The 12,785-nt window shown below is 43.5% G+C and overlaps 1 protein-coding gene across 1 annotated transcript in view; it reads right to left on the bottom strand.

Moving 5' to 3' along the window:
* Window positions 1–12,785, bottom strand: part of LOC144824202 (dynein axonemal heavy chain 11-like) — a 3,356,387-nt gene that overhangs the window by 1,555,549 nt on the left and 1,788,053 nt on the right. The window contains exon 50 of the mRNA XM_078683354.1: window positions 12,528–12,605. Coding sequence (XP_078539480.1) covers window positions 12,528–12,605 — 78 coding nt within the window. The remainder of the gene's footprint in view (window positions 1–12,527; window positions 12,606–12,785) is intronic.

The raw sequence follows: 12,785 nt of genomic DNA, 5'->3' as shown, positions 1-12,785 counted from the left end.
GGCACAGTCAGTGCTACAGGCCCACTACAAGCATTTAATTTTCAGGCCCTGGGCACAGGTAGTGCCACTTTACAATCAATCAATCAAACAGCATTTATAGAGTGCAATACTGTCACCCCTAGGGGTGTCTGGGACTTACACGTAAATTAAATATGCCAATTATGTATAAGCCAGTCTAGCATGTTTTATGGAGAGAGCGCAAGCACTTTAGCACTGGTTAGCAGTGGTAAAGTGTGCAGTTTCCTATGGCCAGCAAAAACGAAGTCAGACGAAAAGGAGGTTTGAAGGCAAATAGTTAGGGGAAAAGCATGCTGAAAATGGGGAGATCTACCAAAGACCTTGGGAGTTCTCTTCATTAAAGTGGAAGAACCTGGAGAGGCCATTAGCATTGGCATGGTCTGTTCCAAAATGGTGTTTCACAGTAAAGTCCGTTCCCTGTAGGGAGATGGACCACCTCAACTGTTTGGGATTCTCACCCCTCAGTTGCATTAGTCATTTGAGGGACCTGTGGTCTGTCTGAACTCGTGAAGTGTGACTGCACTGAGGCCCGGTAATCCACACAGTACCTAAATTCTGGGGTGGCACCTGGAGGGGCAGCTTTGAGGACTCACACTACTGGACTGGCCCAAGGGCTGTTTGAGGGCTAATTTGGAGACCTTCACCTTGATGCTGGATCTTATCAGACAACCTGTAAATGTTACTTTTCGCAGTTGTGCTGCTGCCTAAGTCAATATTATGGGTGCATCATGTAGTGAGTCCTGTGGTAAGGGAGAATAAGGAGGCAAGCTGGCCCAAAAACTGGCTGCAGTTTCTCTGTTTTTCTAGGGTCAGCGTAGGAGAGAGGTTAACACTCTCCACTGACTGATCCTCCTAATTTCTGAGAAAGGTGCTCGGGAACAGGTTAATTCTCCACCTCCACTCCATCATTTGTGACCAGGAGAATGGTTAAGTCAGATAGAACAAAGTGGACTTTGAGGCAATTGACGTGCAACACCATTAAAGGGTTCCTGGTAGTTTTGAGATCCACAAGATAGGTGACCTCACTCTTCTGCTCTTTCACCTCCTACGGCCCAGACCAACAGTCTTGTAGGGTCCTCGGCTCCACAGGCTCTATCACTGACACTTTTTGTCCAGGCTGAAAACTCGACCGTAGTGGCCTTCTGGTCGTACCATTGTTTCATGACCTCCTGGCTGACTTCTAGATTTTTCTTAGCTTTCTTCCAGAAGAGCTTCATCAGGGTATGGAGTGCCAGCATGTAGCTAACCACATCCTGGGGGGGGGCTTCCTGGGAGCTGACTACCACTCTTCCTTTACCAAACAAAGAAGGCTGCCTTGGGGTCCAGATGCCCAATAATGTAAATTCCCACCATTTTAAAGGGCGAGCCAATGACAGGAAAAGGTTGCAGTGGAGCCTTTTGCTTCCCTCCTGACTTGCCACTGGCCTGGAAGGTAGGGCATGACTTGCAGAAAGCATCTGAGGCCCTCCTCAGCTGGTGCCAATAAAAGTGGGTGACAAGCTTGTCAAAGGTCTTGTCCTACCCTAGATGACCTGCCACGGATGCATCGTGAGTCAGCTGAAGTAGGAAGGCCCTGTAGCACTGGGGTACCACCAACATACATGTTACCCGAGACACAGGAACCTGAGGCTTGCTATACAAGAGACCATTCTCCCAATGGATCAGGCGGTCGCCAAAAGTGTCACCAGCTGTCTGGGCCTCAGCCTGCGGCTATAGGCCCTCAAAAGTGCAGCCCTCCATGTGCACCCTGCAGAACTCCTCCCTGATAGAATCCCCTTCCTGCTGCCAGTTGGCCAGCTCAGGCAGGTTCCACAGCAACACAAAAAGATGATGGATGGAATGCTGAACATTGTCAAACATTCAGCCCGTCACAGATCTGGGTATAATTCATAATTGTTTTGCTTACCATGCCACCCAGTTTGGAGCTACCCACATACAAATCAGTCTTGATCCTGCTTCCATGGAAACAGTCCAGCCTTAACTGCCAGGCCAGGTCCTTCCTAGTTCCAAAAACAAGAATCATGAGACCTGTTTCGGGGTATCACCCCTCATCAGCCAGGCTCGCTTGAATGCAGTGGCATAGAGAGCACAGGACCAATGTCTGCACATACCATTCAAACATAGGGCACAGTCACAGACAGATCTGGGTTAAATACATCATTTTTTTGCTAACATGCCACCCCAGTTTGGACCCAGCTATAAGTAAATCAGTTTTGACCCTGCTCCCCATTGGAACAGTCCAGCCCAAACTGCAAGGCCACAATATGATGTGTGGGTACACATTATGGGGAATTCCTGTACAGAGAAAATGAATTAATCCATACTTTTGGATACCTTAGTCTCCAAAAATGTCTTTACACAAATATAAACTCACAAACCAAATCCAAACCAGGATATTAAAAAAGTATTTATCATTTTTAGAAACACATCTTTGAAAAGCAAAACAAATACACAAACAATTACATTACAGATTCATAATTCCTTCCTACCCACTCTTTATACAATTGGTTGCTGAACAAAAACTCATAATCAATCCGTGTTGGAGGTAGTCCAATACACACTAGAGGGAATAGTTAAGGCTAAACGTGTGCATCAGGTTTTCTTGTATATAATAAGATTTAGTCAGACTCCTCCATTCTGTAGGGTCGAAATATTTCTGAATAGAAATACATAACTGTGTAAGGAAATTTTGTAGAGACTAAGGTATCCAAAAGTAGGGATTAATTCATTTTCTCTTTACAGAAATTCCCCATAATTTGTTCCCACACAATATATTGTTTTGTATTTCTATCTAGCTTGAATCCAGTGGCCTGGCGAGCAGGGGACGCACGTTTGGGAATACCCTTACCACACAGGGCAACTATAGCAACACAAAAAGATGATAGATTGAACGCTGATCATTATCAAACATTCACCCCCAGTCATTGATCTGGGTTAAATCCATTGTTTTTTGCTCACCATGCCACCCCAGTTTGGAACCAGCCATATGCAAATCAGTCTTCACCCTGCTCCCCATGGGAACAGCCCAGCCGAACTGCCAGACCAGGTCCTCCATGGACCGGAAAACAAGCATCCTGGGACTGGGATCGGGGTATCAGCCCTCATCACTAAACTGAATCCAGTGGCATAGCAAACAAGAGACTGACGTCTGGGCATACGCTACTACTTCACATACTCTTAAATTCAATTCACAAAGATATAGGTGTTAATCTATGTCTACTCTGGTTCTATCTCTTATGTGCGTTGTTTTTGACTGGGAGTGCATAGTGGGGGACCACCAATCAGTATTATTAGAATCTGGGGACCCCCATTGAATCGTTATTGGAACCCAGGGGTCCAAGCTAAGCAACTTTGATGATTTGAACCACAAAACAATTTACAAAGTGAGAAAACAAGGATTCATCAAAAATATTTATGTATATACAATTTATTAATCTCTTAACTATTATATGTTTTTACATTCTAAGCTTATGCGAACCCCCTGGTAAGTGTTTCAGAGTCCCCGGGGTTCCCAGACCACAGTTTAACAACCGCTGCTGTAGGCTAACCCACAATTTTCTGTGGGAGTTTGTCTTCTCCCTCCTGACAATCATCAAAGTTTTTACAAAAGCTCCAAGCACTCAAAATCATAAACACTATTATAAAATACAGTAATCAATGTCCAATGTCTTTTTATTCAAACATATTTTCTCATTTTTATCCAGTTTTCTTATTTTCATCTGTACATAAATGTCTTCATTTGTTCGACAACACCATAGGTCATGTCATAAATGTCTTCATTTGTTCGAAAGTCCATAAATAAGAAAAGTGGATAAAAATGAGGAAATACGTCTGAATAAAAAGACATTGGACATTGCTTACTGTATTTTACAATAGTGTTTATAATTTTGAGTGCTTCGAGCTTTTGTAAAAATGTGTACAATGAGAAGAATTTGCTCTTCTTCTGATGTGTTGGAGATTGGGTGGCTCTCCCTCCTCCTGAAGCACCTAGATTCTGATACAGACAAATATTGACCCAACTTGAGTGTGCGTTGTTGCCCAGCCACTATAGCCTAATTATTTTGAATCATCAAAGTTTGTGTGTGGAGCCACTGACCTGCAGTCTCTAAGATTTGCAGGTAATGAGAGTTCTACATCTATAGTGAAAATGCTGAAGTGGCAAGGTAGTGTAAGTAAGGTACAGTTCACAAATGTTGCAACCACGTTTAGTCTAGTAGTGCTACAGACCAAATATGCTCAAATATACCCCAGCCAAAGGAGCAATTCATACACCATTCATGGCTACTCACAGGTGTGGAAAGGGAATCACACAGATCTAAATCAAGACAGGAAATAACACTATCAGCACAAAGCACAATATCTAAGTAAGTAAAAACAAATGGTAGAAAAAATTATCAGAAAACTTTAGGCATTGCATACATACAGTGTTTATGACTGTACAATTATGAAAAAAGTAAAAATAATCACATAACTGTAATCATTGCAGACAGTTACACAAATCACATTATAAAAATTTAAACATAACATATGCAGAGACAATAATAAATATACAAATTGTCAATCTATATATATAAAAACAAATGTCTGTCTATCTGTCTGTCTGTCTCTCTGTCTGTCTCTCTGTTTGTCCTTTATGCATTACTACACCATTCATCCGATCGCCATGAAACTTTCGGAAGTTGTTGAGTACACTCCCACGAAGGTTTCTGGTATAACATTTTTTTAAATATCAGCCCCCCAGGGCCCTCATAATCTTTCGAATACTGATGTACGCACCAGACGGAAAATCAACAAATCGTGTATCCACAAGCACTCGAATAAATAAATAGAATTAAAACACCATTCATCCGATCGCCATGAAACTTTGGGAAGTTATTGAGTACACTCCCGCAAAGGTTTCTGGCATAAACAATCTTTAAATATTGGCCCCCCAGGGCCCTCATAATCTTTCGAATACTGATTTACGCACAAGACGGAAAAACAAAAAATTGTGTATCCACAAGCACTCGAATAAATAAATAGAATTAAAACAGCATTCATCTGATCACCAGGAAACTTTGGGAAGTTGTTAAGTACACGCCCGCGAAGGTTTCTGGCATAAATTTTTTTTAAATATCGGCCCCCCAGGGCCCTTATAATCTTTCGAATACTGATGTACGCACCACACGGAAAAAACAAAAATTGTGTATCCACAAGCACTCGAATAAATAAATAGAATTAAAACGACACTTTGAAATGTTTTCCATATTAAAATGAATAAGTTTCAATAAAAATGACACAATGTAAATTGAATGTTATCATAACGAGTTTCCTTGAATTTCCTTTCTTCGGAGATCGCAGCAACGCGCGACGGGTAAGCTAGTTGGGGGATAAGTGAAAGTGTGAAATGTTGCTGAAACTCATAAGCAAGTGAGGGGGCGGGGGCGCTAGGGGGTGCACAACGGGATGGCTGCCTAAGACGTCAGCTCCGCCGGACGGGTCACAGGAAAATATGAATTCCAACGCATAGCGGGCATTGTACCGAGTACAAGAGACAGAAAAAGCCATCGGAAGGTGGCAGGCACCCGTGGAAGGAAAAGCGGCAGATGAGGCATCTGCGAAAGAACTGAAAATGATCCGAGAGTTGTGACGGCCACTGAAATGAAGCGCAGCTAAAATGGCGACCGGGACTCGGCAGTGCAGCAGTTGCTTTACTAAGGTACAGCGGCACTCCAAGTGTTAAGTGTGGGTTCCCCGAACACCCTCTGCCACAAAATCAACCCAGATCATGATAATAAGCCGGTAGAATGGTGCAGGGACACAAATACAACGCGGGGAAAGAACGTCAGTTTATTACGAGAATAGCGCGCACACAGATATAAAAAGGCGGCCGCCAGGATACACAGAGGGTCAATATAGTGAAGCGGATGGTGGGCTGCATACCCGGCGACAACGTAAACTGGGTGCATACTCGCAGCATATTTCACACGACAAAATGCATGAATAAAATACGCGGTGTGAAATGTAGTCACATGAACTGCTGAGGCGCGTACAGACGGGACCGGCAGCACCTATATGCAAAGAAACTGAACTGCAGTTTAAAATGGCGACAGGTGCATTACAATATTCACTGGCAGCAGCAGGATGATAAATGGCGGTGTCGAACGCTACAGCAGACCACGAATTGCACAAGGCGCCTATATTCCAATGAAGTTGTCCCAGATGACAAGAGGGTAATATGCTCACGGAGAATAAAGGTACGGACCATAAAAGGTAGGCAGCGAGAGGCCGATATTCTTCTGAATCCCTGGCTGGCTGATGGTGCACTGTAGAGACCGTGGAGATCCATTGCGTGGGTTAGGGTGCGCACTGCGAAATGGAGAGGCCACAAGTCTACTGTAATTACACGGAAGGACTACCATGGAGATAGCAGACATTGTTACATGATCGACACCTTGCGCCACAGCCCAGTACACGAGGCACACACAGAAGGTACACGCTGCATCTGAGATTGTGCAACCGGAAAATCCAGCAAGTAGATGATCATCATACTGCGCGACAACGTTCAGAGCTGGTGAAAGCGACCTTCTAACACTGGACGGGGAAAAGAAAAAGGGACAAAAAACGACAATGGGCAAGCCGGAAAAACAGCAGCAAAAACTGACATTTGAAGCGAAACGACCAAATCGCAATGGCGCGTCGTATTCGGACACGGAAACGGAAAGTGAGATGACATCGACGAGCGGCATGGAAGTAATACTGAAGGCCATACAGACAAACTTGCAGGATATAAATGGCAAACTTGATCATCTAACTAGCAGAGTCGACAGCATGGCGGCCAAAAGGGACAAACAGGGGGAAAGGCTGGACGCGGCTGAAACCCTCATTTCGGCGGTTGAGGATGAAGCGCACGTCAGTACTGACAAATGCACGAATATGGAGAAAGTGCTTAAAGTGATCAGAAATAAGGCAGGTGATTTGGAAGCAAGGTCAAGGCGGAATAATGAACGTATAGCAGGTGTGCCGGAATCAACCACACAGGCCGCATGGAGACATTTTTATAATCGAACGTCCACATAGATCTTTAGCGCCCAAACATCCCCCGGGAGCAACCCCCAGACCAATTGTAGCTCGAGTCTTGAATTATCGGGACCGTGATAATATATTGCGGATGGCCCGTGAAAAGCAACGAATCACGTATCAGGGAAATCAAATAGAATTCTATCCAGATTATACCATGGCAGTGCAACAGGCCCGGAAAGAGTTCACTAATGTCAAAACGAAGCTGTGAGCTCTGCAGATTGAATACACCATGTTATATCCAGCGCGCCTCAAGATTATGTGGGAAGGGAAACCAACGATTTGCCCCACGCCCAAAGCAGCTCACGACTTCCTCAAGAAGATTACGAGTAAAACCAAAGAAAAGCTACGTACCTCTACGCAGAACGACTCTGACTGATGAGCACAGTCGACAGATGCCCAAGTGTAGAGATGGGTAAGACACTGGGACTTAACTGCATTGATTGAATTTTACGATTTTAGCAGACTACACAGCTGAGACATTCTGGTTGGTAAGTGTGCAGCAATATGGCCCAATGAACAGTAGAGCTATGCAGATGTAAATGCCATGCTATAGATTAGATCTTTGGAGTAGGCCAGTGATTAGATGCTTAACGAGGACACATGACAGTGATCTGATGGGCCGAATAAATTGCACCCGGCATTGAGCGACCCTTATAGACAATAACATGGCTGCACAGCTTGGATCACTAAGGACTAGAGACAACCAGAAACATGCTCAATTGTCAGATTAACTACATAGACATGCCTGTACTGCTACATAAATCAGGGTCACTTAATGCCACATTGCAGAGCATCTGCTGCTAAATACTCTAAGGGACTTAGCTATTTGTTATCTGGTTAAAAGATGTCCTGATTGCTGTGCAGTTGCTACCGGCATGTATGATACAAAAGTTAACTCTGTATTGTTTTCTGTTCTCTTTACTATTATATTGCTCAGGGAGAAATGCTCCGCATAGATCATACTGATCCGTCCACATCCATTTAGTTGGATGGTGTAGTGTGTCCCCAGCGGACCTCCACGTGGGAGCTCCCCATGATGTGTTTGATGGTTACACCCGTTACTAATGGGGGATGGCTTTGGCAAAATTGGGTTGCTGAAGTGGGAGGGGGGTGTTGGGCCGGGGGGTTAGTTTGGAACGTGAGACCAGATCACTTGAGATGCGTTGCTGAAATCCACTGGAATTATGTTGATATGGGAAGAACTCATGCAATGAATCGGTTTATTGTGAATGCGAGAGAGATAAAGTTAGGCGGGGCATCACGAGATACAATGTCAATAATAACTGATGGCTAAGGCAAAGGAAAGCGCGGGAAGGACGCATTTAAATTTATTAACATTGAACATACGGGGCTTTGCAAACCCCAAGAAGGTTAGACAGGTGTTTGCATGCTTTGATAGATGGCAGATAGATATAGTCCTATTACAAGAAACTCACATAGCTGCCGCTGCAAAGTGCAAAATTGGGAATAGATGGGCTGAAGCTATATAACACTCCACATATTCTTCATACTCGAGGGGGGTGTCTATATTGGTGAAAAAAGGGGTGGACTTTCGGAAAGAAAATCTGGTAGTAGATGACCAAGGTAGATATATTGTTTTAACAGGAAAACTCAGGGGGCAGAAGGTCACCATTGATAACACCTATGGATCTAATGTAGATGCACCAGATTTCTATCAAGAGGTATGGAAACATTTGTACCACACACCTGACCATACCGTGATTTGGGGAGGGGACTTAAACCTTACACTACATGACATCCTGGACAGGTCGGGACCCACTATGGAACCACATAAAAAAGCACGATCCAAGGTGCAGGACATTATGGCTGATCAGACATTGCATGATATATGGAGGGCGAAACACCCAGATTACAGGGAGGCCACGCATTCATCTGCGGCATTCGGCAGTTGGATGCGTATTGATTATTGGTTAGGATCAAACAACACTTTGCTGTGGACTGTGAAAATCAAACACATGCCTAAAACCCTCTCCGACCACAACCCTATATTACTGTCTCTCCAAATACCGTATTATCTACCACCACCATACAGATGGAGATTCAATGCTAAAGCCCTCACTAACTCAGTCTATGCAGACACCATTGCCAAGGCGATAACTGAGTACTTTCACGATAACACACCCACCAGACAAGATCCTTCTCTGCTCTGGGAAGCCTTTAAAGCTACCTTGAGAGGAGTATGTATCAGCACAACTGCGGAAATTCTCAAAGATATTCGCACGCAGTTGACACGATGCGAAACGAAACTCCACACCCTTGAACGCCAATATGAAAAGACTATGGACCAGGCAAGTCTGGGGGAAATAAGACAGGTATTAGCGGAGCATCAAACTTTTGCAGAGGACGAACTTAAATATGTTCATAAATGTCCCAGAGCCAGAGATTTTGGAGAGGGGGGAAGAGCTGGGAGAGTATTGGCGGCTAAAATATTTGAGGGTCGTAAGTCTCCAACTGTGTTACGAATTCAGAATGAAGATGGTAGTAAAAGTGAGGATACTCAGGCCATATTGCAGGGATTTGTCACTACGTACAGCACACTATACCGGACGAGACCCACGGCAACATCTGCAGAAAATTTTGAATATTTAGAAGATGTTGCCATAGCGTGGGTCTCTGATGCACAGAGGGCATACCTGGCTCAACCGGTCACAGTGGAAGAGGGGACTGTGATTATCAAATCATTACCTAATGGCAAGGCACCGGGACCAGACGGGTTTACAGGGGAATTTTATAAAACATATGCGGATCTCATTGCCCCTCACTTGGTTGAAATGTCCGGAGATGCGTTTGACAAATCAGAATTACCGCCTACAGTACGGGAAGCAATGATGATCGCCCTATTGAAACCTGATAAGGACCCAGAGCAATGCGATTCCTACAGTCCCTTGTCCTTAATAAACGTCGACTCCAAAATTTTTGCGAAACTATTGGCATGTAGATTACAACCCCTTATGACTAATCTGGTCCTACTGGACCAATCGGGTTTTATACCAACTAGAGCTACTACACATAACACGGGAACACTTTTTGCGCTCTCTCATTACTTGACACCCACAACCAAGGCAGTGGCGGTAATGCTTGATGCCGCTAAGGCATTCGACTCTATTGAATGGCCTTACTTAATCACAATATTAAACAGAATGGGGTTCCCCCCATGTTTATACAATGGATTCAACTGCTATATACACGCCCCACAGCGCGCATTCAAATCAATGGTTATATTTCAAACCCGATAAACATAGAACGAGGAACGAGACAGGGATGTCCGTTATCTCCCTTAATTTTTGCCCTGGCCCTGGAACCGCTGGCGTGTAAGATTCGTCAACATCACAATTATTCAGCATTACACTTCCCCAGCAGACCATTGCACATCTCGCTATATGCGGATGATATGCCACTTTACGTACGTGACCCCGAACAAAATTTGGACCCTCTCCTACATGAATATATTAAATTTGGGCGACATTCTGGACTTCAGATAAATTGGACAAAGTCCTCCATTCTCCCACTGACGGACACCACATTACCTCATAGTACGGAATTCCCTTTTGAATGGCAGGAAGATCCCATACGGTACTTAGGAGTATGGTTTCACAGAGATCCACAATTGGTCGTTCGAACAAATTACGGAAAGGTGTTGACGTCATTAGATGACAAAATTACCAAATGGATACAATTACCACTCTCGTTTGCAGATAGGATCGCCATTGTTAAAATGGTAGTTCTCCCTAAACTCCTTTATCTTTTTAACAACATCCCTATACAACCTCCAGCTGAAGTTTTCAAACGAATCACAACGATCGTACTAAGACTGATATGGGCAGGCAAACAAGCACGGGTGGGACTGCGTACATTAACACTGCCGTACGCCAAAGGTGGAATGGGTGTACCGGACTTTCTTCTCTATTATCTTTGTGCTCAAGCGCAATACGCTACATATTGGTATCACCCGATACCATACCTGACCCACACAGCGGTGGAAGAGGGTGATGCTGTACCTATTCCTTTATCCGCTATTATAACCCACAATCGACCTCCACTCCATGCGCAAGATATTAACACGATTGACACCACAATTAAGGCATGGAAAAAACTGTATCAACTGGCGGAAAAAACACCTTTATATGCCCCCGCATTACCATTACACCACCATCCTAAGATTTCCGTCATGAATTAAGAGGTGGGAATGCACCTCTTACAGCAAGTGGGAATAAACACAATGGGAGACCTTTATTGTAACGGGATGTTTAAGATGGCGCAAGACCTGTCATTTATCAAAAACCAAACACTGTTGTTTCAGTTCACCTATCACAGATTACAAGGGGCAATTAAAACACTTTACACCAGTTTTCCTTAGGAACCACAGCAATTAGATACCTTACAATTAATCATATCTTCTCCGAACAGCACAGAACGAGATGCGAATGACAGCTGACAAGGCGCGTGTGGGATGGGATGCAGTCCTTGACAATCCACTCACGGATGATGAATGGACAGAGGCTTGTGCAGTTACACCAATGCTCACTCCTAATGGCAATCTTCGAATACTACATTTCAAGTATTTGCATCAAAACGTATTATACACCTCTGAGATTGTTTAAATATAGATTACGTACTGAGGCAAACTGTAAAAGATGCAGGGCTGATAACGCGGATTTCATACATTTAGCGTGGGATTGTTTACAATTACAAGCTTATTGGGAGGATGTGGCATTGGTGCTGTCAGAAATGCTAGAGACGGATATTATCTGCTCTATCCGTACTTGCTTGTTGGGCATATTGGAGAATGTGCGTGCTCAGAAACGTACATTTTGTCTAATTGCCCTACTGTTGGCCAAAAGAAGGGTCTCATTGTGTTGGGAACGTAAAAATGTCCCTACTCGAAAGGACTGGTTGTGTGACATGGCCTACTGTCGAGATACCTTACTCACATACGAAGAAGAACTACCTGCGAAATCCCGACCCAAGAACTATTGGCAATATCTCACTAATTACCTGGATGCTCACCCATCTAATCAATGATATGAACTAAGCCAAATTTAATCTCTCAATAATTGACATATAATGTAATGTATGAGGTTTTTTTTATAAGGCTAATCTGCTGAACAAACTGGATTGATGAACGCTGTAGTGTAATGGTCTGTATGATTCACTCTGTTTGTGTTTTTTTTTGTATTGTTGAAAAAGCAATTAAAAAAAAAAAAAGCAAGTGAGGGGGCTTTCCAAGTCAATATTTTTACTGTGTCATCCTTTAGTGCGGGCAGACGTGTTACATTAGAATACAAAACAACAGAAGACCTAGAATGATCTCAAGTTCCTTCAATCAAAACAGAAGGTGGCTGTTAATGGACACCTGGCAAATGGAATAGTCAAATTCAGTGCACATTTTTTATGAAATGAAGTACATGCAGTATCAGATACTATACCTTGCTCTTGCCTGTTCCGGCATTTCCAACTATAAAAACTGAGTGTCTCACAGCTAACAGCTCTTCTAACTGTGTTACCTAAATTGAGCAGAGAAGTAGAGAGAAGATATTATTTCAAGGCCAGGTAAAGTACACTTGTGCATGTTGCTTGGTATTGCCCTAATTGCTGTATGACAAAACAATGACATTGAACGCTGCATCATAGGATATTGTATTTAAAAAAAATAGATCCGCTTCATTTTTTAGTTGAAAAAAAAC

Source organism: Lissotriton helveticus, chromosome 3_1, assembly GCF_964261635.1.
Source record: "Lissotriton helveticus chromosome 3_1, aLisHel1.1, whole genome shotgun sequence".
Taxonomy (NCBI): Eukaryota; Metazoa; Chordata; class Amphibia; order Caudata; family Salamandridae; genus Lissotriton; species Lissotriton helveticus.
This window is presented reverse-complemented; position numbering and strand designations above follow the sequence as displayed.